The sequence below is a fragment of the Protopterus annectens genome, chromosome 2.part2, assembly GCF_019279795.1.
Source record: "Protopterus annectens isolate FY-2018-M chromosome 2.part2, PAN1.0, whole genome shotgun sequence".
Lineage (NCBI taxonomy): Eukaryota > Metazoa > Chordata > Ceratodontiformes > Protopteridae > Protopterus > Protopterus annectens.
The window spans coordinates 936,196,048-936,215,898 of record NC_056730.1 but is presented as its reverse complement, the minus strand read 5'-3'; the positions used below and the strand labels follow the sequence as shown (position 1 = coordinate 936,215,898).

General features: G+C 38.3%; 1 protein-coding gene across 1 annotated transcript in view; it reads right to left on the bottom strand.

The window, feature by feature from the left end:
* Positions 1–19,851, bottom strand: part of LOC122795855 (xanthine dehydrogenase-like) — a 5,725,158-nt gene that overhangs the window by 27,745 nt on the left and 5,677,562 nt on the right. The window contains exon 33 of the mRNA XM_044064255.1: positions 9,361–9,541. Coding sequence (XP_043920190.1) covers positions 9,361–9,541 — 181 coding nt within the window. The remainder of the gene's footprint in view (positions 1–9,360; positions 9,542–19,851) is intronic.

The following is a 19,851-nucleotide window of genomic DNA, read 5'->3' as shown; positions in this document are numbered from 1 at the left end:
TATGTATGTATGTATTTATATATATCAACAGTCATTAACCATTATGTTTGCAAAAGCAGTGCTCAATACGTAACAATAAACAAATGCCCTGGGAGGTCCTCTCCAAACTGTAATTGCATGAACTGATTATCACTCATCAACCACTATATATACTGAATCAAGTAGCTCTTCAACTCATCTGATAAAGTTAACTCTGAAACTTCAAGTCCTTCCTTAACTTAGAAATTCTGAACACCTTCTCATGCTTTGGTAAAATCCACATGAACTCTCATCTCATCAGGGAAAAACTTTCTAGAGAGCAGTCCATGATAATCTGCATCTTAAATTTATTAAGGGGCGCTCCCTTACATCATCAAAAAACACGCTTGCTCTTTTATCATTTGCCCAGAAAAAGTGTGTCCAAGTAAGGCTTTTTTTATCTATCATACATATTTTGCCTGGTCTCTGCAACTGAGCTAATAATTGTTGTATGAGTATCCTGTTTCTAAAATGAACTCCAACACTTCTATGACATCTCACTATCATTTCTGATATTGATGAAGACAGCTAATAAGCTTTCAAAATCTGAACGTTGTCAACTGAAAATCTAGCCGAAGTCAGCATTCTTATTTATATATGCCATACATTTCATTTGTTCTATTCTCTCTGTTACTCTTACAACTTTCAAGGTTTCTTTTTTAATCCAAGTTTATCTTTCATTCCAATCTGTTTATGTTCTGCTGTAGCCAGTTCTGTGACAAATTCCATAAATTGCTTCCTCACCACATCATGTTATGCCACAAGGAGGAGATGGCACAACAATATCATCATCTTCACCATCCAATATTTTTACAAATCAGATAATTAGCCATAATCTTTTTCACTACTCATAGGAGATAGCAAACTTCATCATATCTGGAATGTCTCATTCATCAACATTTTCACACCAGTATCAACACAGTCCGCTGAACCTTCAAAAACATGAGTTATTACTGTACTCGCCATGGACGTTGCATCACCTTTCTCTCCAAATTGCACACAGATACTAAGTACAATATCTTTTAAAGTACTTTCATCAGCTTATGTAAAACTAAAACCTATATTATATGCACTTTAAAACAATTATTAATGGACTTGCTGAAGGAGATGACCTTCTTCATCAAGCACTGTGATATTTCCTCTCCTCATGCATGTTTTCGACCTTTACCTTGTATTTGTACTCCCTATCCTTAGGATACCACAGAATGACTACTGCTACAGTCACTCATTTCAGATAAGCTTGTTTACTGGCTTGTGACTTGCAGACATTTATAGGATTTCTTTATTTTTTTTAAATACTGTTTTTTTCAGTATTGCATTCTATTGAATTCCACACCTGCTTTATGAATTCTACCAAATGTCCTGAAGAAGATGTCTATAAGTGTCAGAAGTTCACCTGGTGATGCTAGAAGCATTTACATTTATGGAAAACATTAGCACTACTACTGTTTAATAAAGATATTTTTCTTGAGCAGTTTTACTGCACTCATTTTTCTTTGCTTTTGTCTGGTCATCCACTTTTAAGAGCAAATATCCAAATTAGTTTCTCTTTTGCCCATTGTAACTTAATAATGTAACCCTCTGATATCCTTTGGTCCATTTATTCATCACGCTACCTGCCATACAGCCTGTATCATCCCGTGGGGAAATTTCCATTTTGAGGGATTAGCCTAGGTAATGAGAATGATTGCTGGAGTAACAGGAAGTCACCAGAACCAGATCATGGTCAAATCGGGCCTTAGGCAAGGTCAAGCTCCGCCACAGAAGCCCCCCCCCAGCAGCACCGTACCCAGCCATTCAAGTGTCCCATTACTTGTATATTTCTTGCCAGTTACCATAAACATTGCTCAAATCTGTCAGTGTGCATACTGTTTTCTTCTTTACTGCTATAATGATTAGTGATATTTAAACCTTTTTGTTCACATTTTACAGTACAAACACTGATAGCCATTTGCTAAACAAAACAATAAGTCTCACAATGAAAACAGACTTAGCATTAACAGTAAATTTTGCTGCCCTTGAAACTCACATTCATTGAAATGGCATTGAAATCCACATTCAAAGAAAATGTGTTTGGCCGGTGGTGGATTATGTTTACCTTAGGGTGTTTTTCAAACCATAGGCTCTTTGCATACATTTATTGGACCATGCATACATGCATGTGTTCTTTGATGCACCATCCTGATTGCATTAAATTATATTCCTTGAATAATATAGCGCCACTTGTCAGAGTGTGCTTTAAATTTATAGGTTGAACATTTTTTCAGTAAGCAATGAAGCAACGCATATGAACCAATGATGACAAAACCAAGGGAGGGTTGGGATAATGGTTAAGGTCTTAACTTTACAGATACAAGGTTTGAGTCTGACCTCAGCTTATTGGCTAAGCTTGTAATAGTATGCAGATGGATAGCTTAGTACTTACCTATGAACCTACCCATTACTGAACATTCCAACCATAAAAGGACACTCAAACTTCTGTCATTACAATCCACCAATATACACAATCTCTGAAGAAGTAAAAGTCATTTGAATAAGTCCACATTAAAGATATCTATTACTAATGAAGAAGTTGCTGCTGGCAAACAACTCTACATTGCAATGTTTCATGTACAAATTCAGTGTTTGTGGCCCTTGAAGAATAAATTACTTGTGTTACCTTTGAAAAAATTGGTAAGCTTGTAATATTGCAATAGGAAATGGCTGTCAAACAGGCAGCAGGTTCATAATTACTAGGCCTCTCATCCAGAGGACGACACACTGAGGAATACAGCATCCCCATCATCCCCTAAAATGTACTACAATATCAGCACTCCATCTACAGAAATATGGACATGGGAAAGAGAGATTTGATATGGCGCAATATTCATCCAAAGGTAAAAGCCAAATTAATCAATATAAAGAAGGCAGCCCCAAAGATATTCAAAGAGAAACACAGGCAGAGGCATCCAGATGTGGAAAATTTTACAATAAAAAATAATATCACAAAGAAGGAATGTAGAAAAGAAGATCAGTAAAGTAGAAGTTAAAAAATAGAAGTTGAAGTTATGGAGTGCTTGTGAAGTGAATGATTTGGTGTAGAAGGTCTAACACAGGTTATACCACAGCAGGATGGAATGAGTCCTCAAAGTAAGGAGAAACAGGAAGATCAGAAGATCTGAAAAAGAAATATGGACAGGTGAAAGAAAAAGAGATTTAATATGGCGTAATATCTATTTAAAGGAGAAAGCAAAACTAGTCAATACAAAATGAGCAGCACCAAAGATATTTGAAGAGGAATCCAGACATGGAAAACTTTAAAATACAAAAAATAAGAATAGAAAGAGGAAAAGGAGATTAGTAATGGAGAAGTTAAAGAAATAGAAACTGAGGTTATGGAGTACCTGTGAAGTGAAGGATTCAGTGTAGAAAATCTAATTCAGAAAGCACGACAACAGGAGAGCGCAATGGACAGACATCCAGATTAAGGGAAATCCAATGGAATGGGAAGCAATTGGTCAGGTGCCATATGAAGACATTTTGGAGCCTTCCACAAGAAGTCAGTATAAATGTTCAATTTAAGCTGGACAGTAAGGGAAGGAACAGGAAACTGTGGAAACTCTGATGCAATCAATGTTGAGGAGTGACAGGCTAGTGAGTTCCCATATGACAGAGCAACAGATGGGACAGGATGAAATTGAAGAGAATGTGCCACAGTAAGATGCTATAGAACTTTTTAAAGAATGCCCGGAAGAAATGGAAAAAAATGTGCCCTCAGTTTAGAAGAAAATGAGTTAAGAGAAGAGTTGCTTGATTTAATAGAGATAGACAGACATATTAAGATCAATGAAAGAAATAGACTGCAGAAGGTTAATAAAACCCAAGAAATCAGAAGTTTGATAAAACAAATGAACACAGTAATCATGACTGTCCATAGAGATCCATGTGATATAACAGAAGTAAACAGGCTATATTACTGTGCAACTAAATTAATAACTGATAAAGTTCTACCACAAGAACACAGGGTAGTGAGGGAAAGGAAGGGGAGAAATCGAACACCATCATGGAAGTATCGAATAAAGAAAACTGTAAAGCACTTAAGACAAGAAGTGTCACTGTTCGAAGAGTATAGAAGAGGGAAGAGATCAACAAAAATACTCAGAAAGATAGACACGATAAAAGCAATGCTCAATATTAGAACAGATCAGGATCTATCATGCACTATCGTAAATAATAAACTAAAACTCTCAGCACAGGAGGAAAAACTTAGAAGATACACAGACACATATAAAGAAAAAGTACAAAATAAGCAATTTACTGATGGTCCAAAAAAGTTTTATAGAGAATTAGGAAACAAGGTAAAAGGAACTGAAAGACCACCAAAAAAAGAAGAAACAGATACATTTTGGAGAAGTATTTATGAAGATCCTGTGGAACATAACAAAGATGCTAAATGGATAGAAGAAGTAAAAGAAAGAATAAGAAGTTTAAAGGTACAGGATATGAATTGGGATGAAGTAACAGCCAGAGAGACTGAAACAAAGTTAAGAAAAGCCTTTAATTAGAAAACCCCAGGCCCAGATGCAGTACCTAATTTCTGGTTAAAAGTATTAACATCTTTGCATGAAGATTTAGCCATGAGTAAGAACTATTTATATACGCACCTTGAACAGACACCAACCTGGCTAACAACAGGAAAAAAAATGCTCCTACTTAAGAGTGAACCTGCAAGCTACCCTAAAAATTATAAACCAATAACTTGCCTTCCCACAATGTATAAACTATATACTGGAACTGATACCAACAGAGTTTATAGTCATTTAGAAGAAAACTCAATTATGGCAACAGAGCAAAAGGGCAATAAAAGAAAGTCATATGGAACAAAGGATCACTTGTTAAATAAAGTCATAGTGGAGAACTGTAAAAAGGGGAAGAATGGTATGGATTAACTACAAAAAAACATTTGATAGTATTCCACATTCATGTATAAAAGAGTGCTTAAAAATGTATAAGATACACCCTACACTGATCGACTACATTGCAGTGATACCATGAAACACTTGCAGACCACTTTGGAATTAAGCCATGTTAAAGGGCAAATTATTATCCCAGGGGTAAAAAATCAAAGGGGGATATTCCAGGGTGGCTCTCTGTCACCACTGCTATTCTGCCTACCCTTAACCCATTAAGCTGTCTACTTACCAGTTTAAGGCATGGCTATAATTTGGTTCCTAGAAAACAACAAAGTGTAAAGACTTCTCATCTTCTCTTTGTCAATGATTTAAAACTGTATAGCTCATCAGATGAGGAACAGAAAGCACAACTGCAAGCTGCCAAACCTTTTTCAGATGATATAAAAGTGTCATCTGGTCTTGATAAATGTTCAAAGGTAACCTTCAAAACAGGAAAACTACAACACCAAGAAAACATCAGTTTAGGACACAAATGTGATATAAAAGAACTTGAGCAAGAGGGAGTGTATAAATATTTGAGAATTGATGAAGGATCAACAATAAAACATGAACAAATGTGAATAAACCTTAGTAAGGAATACTTTAGAAGACTTAAATTAATCTTGAAAACAGCGTTAACATCTAGAAACAAAATTCAAGCTATAAACCGATTTGCTCTTCCTGTCTTGTTTGTCTGTTTTTGAGTGATTGACTGGCCTCAAAATGTGTTGGATATATTAGACAGGAAAACAAGAAGGATGCTTCATGCTCACCAAATAATTAATAAAAATCACTGCATTCCAAGATTATATATTCCCCGTTCCGGAGGAGGGATGGGCCTCCTTGAAATTGATTACATGTATAGATCTGCAATCATGGGACTGCACGCATATCTCCTGATCTCGCAAGTCCCAAACATAGTGAAAGTTTTGAAACATGAGGAGAATAAATCTAAGATGACTTCTTTGCTTAATTTAACAGAAGCATATTGGCATCAAGCAGGAATGGAAATCAAACCACAAGTAGATAAATGTCAGGCAGCAACTGAATGTGCCAAAAAACAAAAGAAAGAATATAAGGTGAAGGAGCAGATGAGAAGGCAAGAAATGTGGAAAATGCATCAATATATTTGCAAGTATAGAAAACTTCTGGAAGGACCTCATGCTGATCAGGACTGAAAGCAGGAATGGTTAAGGAGAGGCGAATTCAAACCAAGAGATGAAAGGTTAATATTGGTTTGGGTTACATACATGTTGGTTTACAAAGTCCATTGAACATGTGGGAGAAACAGACAAATGTAGGTTTTGTAAAACAGAATTGGAAACAGTTGCTCACCTCGTTGCTGGTTGTGACATACTAATGACAGAAGGACTGTATACTGAAGGGCATAATAATTTGGCAAGACTGTTGCACTGGGGATTGTGCAAACATTATGGTACTGAAGTGACTGAAAAATTCTGGAAACATGAGCCAAAAAGCATCATAGAAAATAATGAAGTCTACATCACATGTGATCAACCATTACCAACAGTTCAAAAGCTGGATGCTAGAAAACTGGATATAGTGGTCCATGAAAAGAAGACAAAAATTGCATTGATCATTGAATTCACCACACCCAGTGACAACAGTTTCTTGCATGTAGAGAGACACAAAGTAATAAAATATTAGGATTTGCAGGCAGAAATGAGACAGATATGAAAGAAAGACACCCAGACAGTTCCAATAGTAGTAGGACCAACAGGTCTTATAAAAAAAGAATCTACAGTCATATTTAGATATGTTACCAATACGTGTAACCCTGTACGAATTGCAGAAGGAGTCATTACTGGGCACATTGCAGGTGCTGCGATGAGCACTTCTGGCTGACATCAAAGACTGAAACAATACTAATTTTATGAACTTTAGTCGTACTTTGACTTAGGAATAGGGCCCATTCCCGTCATGGTATTAGAAACCCAAAAGACTTGGAGAAATTAAAAAATGTGGGAGTAGAACCCACAGCCTTCTACACCAAAGGCAAGCATTACACATGCTGTGCTAAAAATTTATAGCACAAATGCTGATGATGACCATTTGTTAAACAAAACAGTTACACATAGAAAACAGACTTAGCATGTGAAACTCAACAGAGCTTGAAAATGCACTGGAACTCAGCATTCCTTGAAATACACCTACTGATGACAGTTTAGTAGTTGGTTTAGAGGATTCAGGCTCTAGTGTTCTGTACTCAAGGTACAGGGTTTGACCCTGAATAAGTTAATCAACCTGCCCCCCTAAATGGGCCATTTCACGGACACTATACTTCTCAACCTCTTACAGCAAGACATCTGGACAAACCCATAAATAAAAGTAGGACAAAGGCCCAAAAATAGGGGCAATTTTTTAAATATTGCTCTTACAAACTTAGAAAGTTCATAGAATAACAGGTTTTACATTAGCATGAATTTTCTGAAGGGTATGAAGTTTGAAACTGAAGGATCTGTCATTATTTTCTAACTTCAGTCTTTAATGATTTGCCAGAAAACCACAGTTTTTGGAGAAACGGACCAAACATCTGGACCTTCTGGGAAAACCTGTACAAGTGAGAGGTATGAACACACACACACACACACACACACACACACACACACACACACACACACACACACACACACACACACACACACACACACACACACACACACACTCCATGTTCACTAACCCGTTCTCTGAATTACATTTGGAATGACCCCTTCTCCATGTCCAGCTACTAAGGATGCACTCTGCTTGTGTCCTTAAAGAAGAAGTTCTGTGGCAGCCTCCCAGCCTGGGGGGTCCCCAACCAGTGGGGCCCTAGTTGATTGCCTATGTCGCCTAGTGCTGGATCCAGCTATGGAAGTGACAGACAAAGACCAAGGCAACATTATCCCTAGTGAGTTTTTTTTTTTTGCTATTCCTGTGTCCAAAATCTCAGTGCCATCTTACAATGCACTGTTTTCTCACATACTCATATAAAACTTCTTGGACATAGGAATAAGCCATCCAGTCTCCATCACAGAACATGTCTGTGTCAAACAACCTTACCTCTTCTGTGATGGGAGAGCTGGCAATCACTTGCTCACTCTTACACATATTAACTGGATCTTCAGTTTCAAATCTGCTACATGAGGCATGATATTCTGAGTTGTAATCAGGGGTAAAACACAACATCTGTGCTACTGAAGTCTAACTGTGCAGGTTGAGTTTTTTATCAGTACTATGTAGCCAACTATAATTAGTATTTTTTCTTCTTTTGGACATTTTGGGAAGGTAAAAAAAATATTTTAAAGCAACAGGAAAGCAGTGTATGTGTGTGTATGTGGTGTGTGTGTGTGTTTCTCAGAATCATACTGTAGATGAAATGCAGCATTGTGAGGAAAGATCAGGCTTCAATATCATAATAGTATCAACTGTTGTGAAACAGCAGCACAGACGGAATTGTGGATGGCTATTTGTGGATTACACAATGTCTAATAGCAGCCAACTGCTGAGTGCTAACAGCAAAGGGGTGAAGGCAGATGTTAATGTTTTGGATTCCTATACTTGGGGCAAGTACCAGCTTGTGTTACAGCCTCATTCATGGAGTGTGTGTGTGTGTGTGTGTGTGTGTGTGTGTGTGTGTGTGTGTGTGTGTGTGTGTGTGTGTGTGTGTGTGTGTGTGTGTGTGTGTGTGTGTGTGTGTGTGTCTGTGTGTGTGTGTCTGTGTGTGTGTGTCTGTGTGTGTGTGTGTGTGTGTGTGTGTGTGTATGTGTGTATGTGTGTGTGTTTGTGTGTGGGGGGGGGTGGGAGGTGGGACAAACAGAGAGAGAGAATGGTAGTAAGTATTCTGTTCTGTATACATTTCCTTCTTACAGACCCAGTAACAAGCTATGAGTCTCGCACTAACTCAACAGTTGCTCACTTCCCTACAAGTTAAAGGGTATGTGTTTTTGGGAACACTGGATTCTGGAAGATACAGTTAAAGGGAAGAGAAATTATATTTAAAGCTTGTTTCATACATTAGAAGAAAGATATATGCTAGACATGAAGTAGAATTGTCTAGGCAGGCACAGTTATGGAGACTAAATTTGTTAAAAACATAGTTTTCAGACAGATTACTCATCTACTGTGATATTCTGTTTCTGACTTGTCCTTAGCAGTAAAGGGTTCTTTGTATTTAAACATGTAATTCATTAGCTCATTGTTCCCAAGGCAGGAAAGGCTAGGCTTGAACCAACACAGCAGTTTATCATAGCCAGTTTCAGAGACCAGTCCAATGGACTTGGACGCGAATAACAAGAATCTTTGTTTAGTCTTTTCTGCAGTTTGTTAATAGTGCCAGAAGGAACACAGCATACAACAATCTATTGATAAAATGCAATTAGAAAAAAAACTAAGCAACATTTCTACTTACTTAATGAAAAGTAGTCTTTTTGCCCAGTCTCTGCACGGGCAGACTCAACTGCACGTTTCACAGCGAAGAGAGCAGCACTGGACATGCACAACGGGGGTTCTCCACTAGCCTTAGATCGGAGCACACCTGTTGGGTTTGGAGCATCCTTAAGTAGTTCAATATTGAAAATTATTGGAATGTCCTATAATGTAAAAAAAATAAAATAATTTAATTATGCAATTTATTTTAAAAGTACTGAAAATACAGAGAATGTAAGGCAAAACTGGGATATCTGTGAATTCTTATGTTGGGGGACAGCTCATGCCCTCCTCCTTTTCGGCAGCATGCAGTAGGAGAAATATTTGTGTAGACACTAGGCATTAGTTTTAGTCTGTTCTGGAAAACACTTTTCTCACTAGTCTAATAGCAATTTTGCTCCCTGCATCTTCTGTACCATCCGTAGTACTGGCTACATCTGTGCTGGATTTCTGCTAAGACAGACTTTTCAGACATACAATATTGTCAACCAAATGTGTTTTCTGTTATACTAACTCAATGACTGTCATAATGCTTAGTAAACTATCACAAAAACAGACATCTATTCCAGGACAGCAGCATAAAACAGATTTCGTGAAGCAGATATTTGTCTGAAAATAAATACACCAAATCAGCCCAAAAGCATGACAATCGAAAACACTATAACTCTATATGTCATCTTCTTTCTTTCACAGGTAAGTGGGCTGGTCCAAAAATCCCTTTCCGTTATAAGTCAAGCCACAAGGGCCAGGTAAATACAATAAATATCCGAGCAATTTATTATAGCCAATTTGTTGGATGGGAGGAAACTACAGAGTATCTAGACAAAACCCAAGCAGATACCAAGGGAACATGCATACTCTACACAGAGACATGCAGGGAAGAGTGTGTGTGTGTGTGTGTGTGTGTGTGTGTGTGTGTGTGTGTGTGTGTGTGTGTGTGTGTGTGTGTGTGTGAGGCACTGCTCCCCCCACAATCTCCATTTATGATGTAATATTCCACATCCCTTAAATCTAAGCCTAACTTGTACTATAATAGTAAACCTAATCTTGATCAAAACCCCAGCCTAGCCCCTACCTCTAATCCTATTGACGACACAACGATATTTGATCAAAAGGCACTTAATTCAGTGTAATATACACAAATCTCACTCTTATTCAGTGTAACATTTGCAGAAATTGAATTTACTCAAAAAGCCTTGGCCAAACTGCATGTGAGCATGTAACCTTAACTCAGTTTTTGTGTGTTTCTGTTTTTGCCTTAGTGTTCATTACTGCTATCTGAAGAGTGACAAAAATCAGAAAAGATGTTAATAATCCAAAATGGCAAACTAAGTAGTTACATTTGCAGCTCAGTGCTGCAGATAAAAGTAGGGAAGAATAAACCGAAAGAGGCATTCATCAATTTGGTGCAACTGTTGGAGAAAATTTGCTAGATTAACAAGTGAAGTTACTATAGCTTATGCGATGTAATGACTTTTTTAATGTAGAGACAGACTGACTAGGTATGTTAGTTAAATGGGTACTGCTTTGCGTGGCTGACAGTAATTACATGAGATTACATTACATGCTTAGTTTTCTAGTAAATCAGTAACCGGCTGTTGGCTGCAAGCAGTTGTAGCTCTTCTGCAGAGCCAGGCTTATGTCTCTTCATCTTGAATCTGTATAAAACCATTGCAGCTCCTAGAAGCACAAGGTAGCAGTTTATAAGCTTTACTGTAGGCACAAGGTTAACAAAATGAAGAGAAAGTACTGGGTTTATGTTGGGTAGGTTATATTATTATTCACAAACTTTAAAAAAAAAAAACAATAATAAAGGTAGGCAATGCCTATCTTGCTGACCCTATCCTTATATTATTGCTGTTTGGGCCTTATGAGGCACAAAGAAGTACAGTATTCATTATGGTTACCTGTTGTCAATTATCAGAGGTACCATGCACTATAAGATCCTGTATTGATACTAGTCATAACTTGACAGGGGGTAGTTATTACCACCAAGAAGACATTTTCTGGTACACATACTGGGAAACCCATTCTTATTTATTTTCTTTAATTTGTATTTACTTTTCCCACCACCTGACTTGTGATCATAGTACGACTGTCTACCAAGTCCTGCCAAACTCTCCAGTACTGCTGTAACTCATTCAAGGATGGGTCTTGTTCCGTTTTATGAGAAAGACCATAAACTGACAAACTATTATGATGCTGGACAGGAATGTTTTCACTTAGATGCATCACTGCTGTGATGCAGTACACTGTTGCTAATATATATAGAAACACATATGCATATATGCACTACTAAGCTGCTATGCTAGAACCAAAGCTTTGATACACAGAATTTAATGTCATAGCTCTAATTTCTATCAGGGTCTGTTTGGAAACTGTGGAAGATCACAACCTACAGCAGTTAGTTAAATGCACTGAATCTTGCTGACCATCCATCAGCCAGGGCTCTTTACTGACCCCAGGACACTGGCAGCCCAGATTCTGATAAGTCATGTTGCTGACATGTAAAGAGATGGGTATATAGTTTCCCCTATATCTACTTGCAGAAAGAAGGAAATAAAAATAGGGCCAGATTCAATAAAACCTACACTAAGTGTATGTGAAATGTGTTCAAGAATATTCTTATCATATTTTTTGTGCTTTCTAGTCACTCAGAAAGATTACATCAAGTGTACATGTAGTTCGTAACCTTTATGAAGCCTTGTCAGTATTTAAAGCTGCACGAATACCAGTAGGAAAACTAAAACTAAAATTAGGAGGAAGAAGGTGTGAGTTATGTCTATGTTGTCTGTTTACTCAGTACGGTGTTATTGAATCCCAGGGATAATTTCAGGTGACACTTTTTATATATTGTTTTATTAAATGCATCACGGTTTATTCCTGCTGTTGCACTTATCTTGTGCTACAATAATTACTTCCAACACCCCCATTTATTACATCTAAACAGATATAACAGTATCTGGACTCACACTTAGTAAACACTTTTTCCCTTTTAGAGTGGTGAATGCCTGAAATTCAAGAAATATGATGTTTTAAAAAGGCAAAATGATATAAAGAAAGGTGTTATAGTAGGGTAATGATAGGCCGTGAGATTTAACAGTACCACTACAAGCAAAATAAAGATTCATCTTTTTGGTACTAATTTAGGGACTATTAGAGAGTGAGTAAACACAGAGGAATCCATGCCCAAAATGGCTATGACTGTCTGTGTGTAAAATAGCAGAGGTACCTGTTTAAGCATACTAATATGGCTACCTGAGGAAGATGGTGTACACCAAAATAAGGATAAGTCAAACAGGTTACAATCACAGTATTTGTGCAGGTGTCTACCACATAATTAAATGACAATTTTACTGAATGGAAACTCGGTGTGTTAAAATGTTTGAAAGTCCATTTAGGTGAATAACCATTTGTCTGACAGTCCATTTTATGAAGGTAAGAAAACTAGACCTAGTTCTGTAAGGCAGCAGTAGAATAAGTGAAAATATATGATGAAGCCATGGCCAGGTGATCTTCTGACTGGAAAGTATAGTGTAGATGACTTCCAGATTCATGGGTTCATAGCTAAGTACTAGCTAGGAGCCCTCGCGGGCCATTTTAAGCTGATCCAATATCCATTTTTGTGCTCAAAATAACCTAGCCTATTTGATTATAGATTGCCCTTACCCATCCCATGGTCGATAATTATATATTACCCCTAATAAGAATAACTGGGATCCTACTGTAGAAAATCTGAGGGGACCCATGCATGAGATAAAGCATTTAGGACCTACATCTGTCCATTAGTAGTACAGGGGGCAGTCCTAGGGTAACTTATCTGTTTCTCATCCACAGATCTAAGCTGCACTTGAAAATGGACAGGGATGAACTTATGTAGTTGGGGAGTCTGTTGTATAGCAGCAGTATCCCCTGAGAAATATAAATGTCCCTCCAAACTGTTTTGCTGATGTTGCAAAAGAGGTTTAGATCCCTACACCAAGTATTTCTGAAGCTATCTGACTTGCTGATGTGAAGTAAATCCATCCGCAATGGGTCACAAACCAAGTATGTGGTCAAGAGTCTGTTAATGGGTTATACATATGCCCTGATGCAGAATCCACAGTTAAATCCTGGCTACGTGACCTTCTGAGTGGACAACACAGTGCTGATGACTTCTAGGTATACCAAGATGTGGTCTGAGGTCTTCTAATGGTTAATACACCAGTATGTTCCAAGATAAAAGAAATTTAATCCAATAATAATTCATCCACTAGGCAACAACATCACATGTCATTCATTCATTATATTACATCTATAATTCTTAACTGGTTCATCACTGAAGAACACTACCAGGACCTCACAGTAAATATATAAAAAATATTAGCCACAATTTAGATCTAACCTCCACATATCCTGGTATTAACGAAGCATGTCTTAAAACCCATTCTAGGGTTGTGTCTATTCACTGCTTTTGATATACTTTTTGTATATTAAATATATTAAATGAATTACAAATGTATTTTAGGGTTTAGTGTTACTTCATAGTGACACTAGTTTTTATTATAGATGAAATAACTTTAAATCACTAATGAATGATTGTTGAATGTATTTAATGGTTACTTGGTGGACTGTTCTCAGGTCTTCTAATGGTTACACAGATCCTTTGATGGCTCTTTCACTGATGCAGTGGGGAGGAAGAAATTAAACAGCAGTGTGGAGACTTGAGATGGTGCTACTGCAGTTGAACAGCCTAATGGATAGAATGGTAGTGTGTGTAGGCCAAAATATGGTTTTATAAAAAGAGTGCAGGTTACATGCAACATAGGAGAGATGGGCAGTTGAGAAGAAGTTAGTTACAGCATCAGGAATACCAAATGATCCAGTGGTGTGTGTGTGTGTGTGTGTGTGTGTGTGTGTGTGTGTGTGTGTGTGTATGTGGTTCCACTTCATATCATCGAAATTTCATTTCATCGAAATTCAAATCAACGAGACCAAATCGTCGAAAACTCATTTTGTCGAAAACCCATATCATCGAATCTCAAATCATTGAAAACTATAAAGCAACTAGAAATAACACCCCAGACACTGTTTACTACGTTTATGCAGGGGGCAAGCCCCCCTGCACCCCCCACACCCCCCATAAATAAATATACCAACTCCAAGGTCGCACTACAGTGGGGGTTAGGAAATTACCTTTTTCCCTGACTGTAGTACGACTTTGGAGTTGGTATATTTAATTACGGGGGGTGTGGAGGGTAGAGCCCCCACTTGGGGGGGGTGCAGGGGGGGCTTGCCCCTCTGCATAAACGTAGTAAAAACTTTGTGGAATGTTATTTCTAGTTGCTTTATAGTTTTCAATGATTTGAGATTCGATGATATTAGTTTTCGATGAAATGAGTTTTCGACGATTTGGTCTCGATGATTTGAATTTAGATGAAATGAAATTTCTATGATATGAAGTGGAACCGTGTGTGTGTATGTGTATATGTCCCCAATGGTGTGTGCTTATATACCAAATACAGAGAAAAAGAGAGAGAGAGAGAGAGAGAGAGAGACAGTGGAAGAGGGGGTGGTGAGGAGTAGAAGATTATGTAGTCGAAAGACATTATGGAAGTCTCCATGTAAGTCAGATATTATCTGTTCAGGTGAATGAAACCAGCTCTGCTAAAACAGCCATCAGTGATCAAAATATGCTGAACACTACAGAAAACATCAGTTATGCAAATTACACTGCAAGTCCAGCACTGCTTCATCTTAGGCAGAGTAGCTGTCTTCTAAACTCTGGTGACCTCAGAGCAAATTAGCATAGTTAATATAGGAGCTGAGGGCGTGGAGAACTTATGTTATGCACAAAACATATTCATCCTTGTGGTACTCTGTCCTGTTGAGGAAATTATACATTCAGAAAACTGGTACTGACAGAGCTTCTGTTGGTATGGAACAGATGACATGTGGTGGTAGCAGTAAAGAAACAGAGAGACACAGAAGGAGAGAAAGAGAGAAAATGCAAAGGAGAAGCTTTGCGTAATGTAAATATTATAGGCTCGGATGAAAATGTGACTGTATAGCTGGAAAATAACTAGGTTCAGGTTTTTTTATGCTTACAGGTTTCTTACTCTGCACTGTCCAACAAGCAATCCTTCCTATAGTGCTTTTAATAACATGATCATATTCAGATAACTTACTGGGGTTTATGTGCCTAGGCAGCGAGACATTTCCCTATGGTACATTTGGTTGGGGGCACATGGCTGAAGTGACATTTGGCTCCAGAGAAATATAGCTTTTTGTGAATTCCCTGTGAGCAAAGAGAAGCACACACTGCCTTGCCCACAGCTTTAATAACCAAGTGCATGGGGGCAGAAGGAGGAATGAGTGTCGTGCTCAGTGTACAGTACATGCTTATGTAACTACATAATGTAAAAGTGGGCTACAGCATGGAGAATACCCTGCACGCTACTGTAGTCACATTTATGCTCCAGTATACATTTTAGGTAATGTTCTCTACACACTGTGAATGGGGGTAGTGGTTCACACAAACCAATAATAAAGGCATTGTCCATTGTGCACTGCATTTTTACTGCCACTGACCTGCCCATTGGCCAGCCTGCTGCTGCTGCCTGCTGTCACATGTTCATCTCTAACACATGTGACAAAAAGGCTTGTGGTTTTATGTAGATGCTTTAATACATAGAAACACATCAGGATGGATAGCAGCATCATAAAATACGAACTAGTTAACAGACAGACCTTACATACATACATACATGCTTACATCTCAACAGCTAACTACAAAATGGCATTTAGACTTGCACTTGCTCAGTATTTATACACGTGTGCAAGCCCTTGGATAGCTTCTTAAAGGTATATACACATATACTGATCTACATCCTCCCTCTTAAAAAGATTGCCCTTGGAAAAAACAATATCAGAATTAGACATGCATTACTATATGCACTGGAAACAAAACACAATGTTCATGTCCAAGTTGCTTCATATCTGCTACAGGGTTTGATGATTCCACCATATCCTGTAACATAACAATTAGAGCCAAATTTAGCAACAGGGACAGTCTGTGAAGCACAACTTGTATCAGGAACTTCTGGATTTGTCACAGGAACGAGAATGTCCTCTGGAATTGGAACATTGGACAGCTCACTCTGAGATAAACAGTCTTTCTCACAGGCTATGTGCTGTAGTATAGGCCCGGACACTGGTCTCAAATGCTTCCAATTCCACTTAAAGATTGCTCCCTCCGATTCCACAATGTACAATTTTGGACCTGGAGAGATATTCTTCACAACACCAATCCAATCATAACCTTTTCCCTTTTGCATCCTTACCACTTCTCCTTCTCGTAATGGATTGAGCAGTTTACTAGTCTTGCCGTAGTAGGATTTCTGGGTTAGGCACTTCTTCAACAGATTGGTTTTCACTAACCTGTTATTCTCAACACATGGAACCAACAACTGACTACTGATTGGTAATGTGGTTCAGGTTTATCTTGATAGAAGTCTCTGAGCAGGTGAACCAAGATGTTTATCACGAGGAACATTTCTGAGATTTAAAAGACTCAGAAAACATCACTATTACCTCATTATGACTTCTCTAGTAACTGTTTTGCACCTTGAACTGCATGTTCTGCCAAACCATTTGATTTCTGGTACTCTGGACTACTTGTGATATGAGTAAAATCACATTCTTCAGTAAATCTCTTGAACTGTTGGCTCGTAAACTGTGTGCTATTGTCAGAAGTAACTTTGTGTGGACTACCATGTACTCCAAAATGACGCTTCACCTTAGCAATGACAGTACCGGATGCTAGGTTGGGAAGTAAGTCAGTCTCGACCCAAATGGAGTTGAGCCTACTAACAACAAATAATGTTGACCATTCCACTTGAAAATGTCTGTGGCTATTAATGACCAAGGTAGTTCTGGAATCTGGTTAAGCAGAAGTGGTTCCTTCTGTTGATGTGGCTTTGTACTATTAGACACTGAACAAGATGAAAGTGCTCTCTCAATGTCTTGTGACAGAAGACCAAAATACTAGTCCTCTTGCCCTTCTTTTGGTAGATTCCTTTCCTGGGTGACCACGATGCAAGATAGTAATGTACTCTGGTTGCAAGGACTTTGGAACAAACACTTTTGGACCTTTTATTATGACACCTTTATCAAACAAAATCTCATCTCTGTATGGAAAATAATGTTGTACTTCTTGAGGTAAACTAGATTGCTGGGATGGCCATCCTTGATTGATAGAGTGGTTGAGCCTTTGTAAAACTGGATCTGTAGGTGTGTGATCTCTCAGCTCATCAAGATGTGTGGAAGAAAAATTTCTCACTTCCATGACTCCAGAATCAAGGTTCTCATTCTCATGCTGTTCTGTGGTGTTTTAGGGCAATCTGGATAAAGTATCAGCAAGGTAAATAAGTTTGCCTTTCTTGTAGACAAGATTGAAATTGTACTTTTGCAATCTCAGCATCACACATTGCAGTCTGGCTGGAGCTGAATGCATAGGTTTTCTCAAGATAGTGATTAAAGGATGGTGGTCGGTTTCAATCTGGATAGGTCTACCATAAACATAATCATGGAACTTCGAACATGCAAACACAATTGCTCTTTGTCGATCTGGGCATACTGCATTTCAGTTTGGGTAAGAGTTTTTGATGCATAAGCAGCAGATTGATCTTCTTCTAGAATGACTGCACTAAGACCAAATTTCGAATCATCACAAGAAAATGTAACTGGTTTGTGAACATGAGTGTATCTGAGAGTTGGTGGACCAGCAAATCTGTTTCAGGACATCAAATGCTCTTTGGTGTTGCTCTAACCAAGACCATGATACATCTTTATGTATCAGATCTCTGAGTGGTGCTGAAAGTTGGCTCAAGTCTAGAATAAACTTGACTAGGTAGTTGACCATGCTAAGAAAACGCTGCAGGGCTTGACCATTGTCTGGTGCTGGCATCTCGAAAATGGCTGCTTGTCTAGAAGGGTCTGATCGTAGGCCTGCACTTGTAAATGAATGACCAAATAAGGAACTTCTTGTAGCCTGAATTTGCATTTGTGTGGATTGAGCTTAAGATTCACTTGACATGCCCTTTCTAGAACTTTTCTGAGGTTTCTGTCATGTTCTGCTTCATCACGACTTCCTACTAGTATGTCGTCTACTATGATAGCAGAAGGATACCCAGAAAAAATTTGCTCCATTGCACGTTGAAAGGCTTTACTTGCAGAATTTATCCCAAATGGTATTCTCAGAAATCTGTACCTGCCAAACGGAGTACTGAACGTAGCGAGCAATAATGATTTTTTTGTCAAGCAGAATTTGCCAAACTCTTTGCATCTAAGACAGAAAAAATAGTGGTATTTGGCATCAAGGCTGCAACTTCTTCGACTGTGCACATTTGATGATGAGTTTATTTTAGAGCTTTGTTTAAATCTTGTTGGTCAATACATATTCTGATGTCATCTGAGCTTTTTTTATGAGCTACCACCATGGTAGATACCCATTTAGTTGGAGTTTCAACTGGACAAATTAGACCTTGTTGCATCATTTTATCCAACTTGGCTTTGACTCTGTCCTGCATGGCTTTATGTGCTGGCCTGATAACTGGAATGACCTCTGTGTTAACTTCATGGAGTACACAATTGGAAGCTTGCCTAGTTTGTCTTCGAAAAGATCAGCAACGGTAGAAAAATGTGCTGGGCAACATTAGAGTAGGGAGTCTTTTAAGCTAACTTGGTGGACTTCCTTATTAAATGAAAGCAGTCCCATTTTCAAACTGTCTCTGAGCCCTAATAATGACTGGACGTGCCTCTTGACCACATAAAATAACTCGTAGCTTCTTCCGGCAGAGTAATATGACAGCACTACTGAGCCTTCGGTTTGAATTTCTTCACCTCCATAAGCAACAAGCTTTGCACACCTTGCCATATCAAGCCTTTCATCTTTACACACTGTAGCAAATATTTCTGCAGACATAACATTGCATCTGGAACCTGTGTCAACTTTGAGCTCTACGGGTTTGCCATTTATCCGAACAGTACAAAATACTTAATTCTTTGCCCTTAAATCTACTGCATTGACCGTTTCATGAAGCACTGACACACCATCAACATAAAGAGTAGAATTGCCATTGTCTAACTGATCAACTTGTTTCGTAAAATGTTCCCTTTTAATAAAAGAATGTGGGCTTTTTTATTTACAAAACCTTTTGAAGTGATTCCATTTATTGCATTTATGGCATTGTTGACCAAAAGCTAAACATTTGTCCCTTTTAGATTCATGACTTCCACCACAATTACGACAGTTGACAATGAAACTAGGCTGGGGGGCCATGCTTTGAGTTTACTGACTCACTCTTATGCGTCACTGAGACTGTGCAAACTCTGGAATTTGTTGGAAGGTTCTGGGGTTTACCAGTGAATGCTTCAAGGGTTACAGTTGTTGCCATGCGCTTGGGCCTGTTTCTTTTAACCACTTGCTGCATAC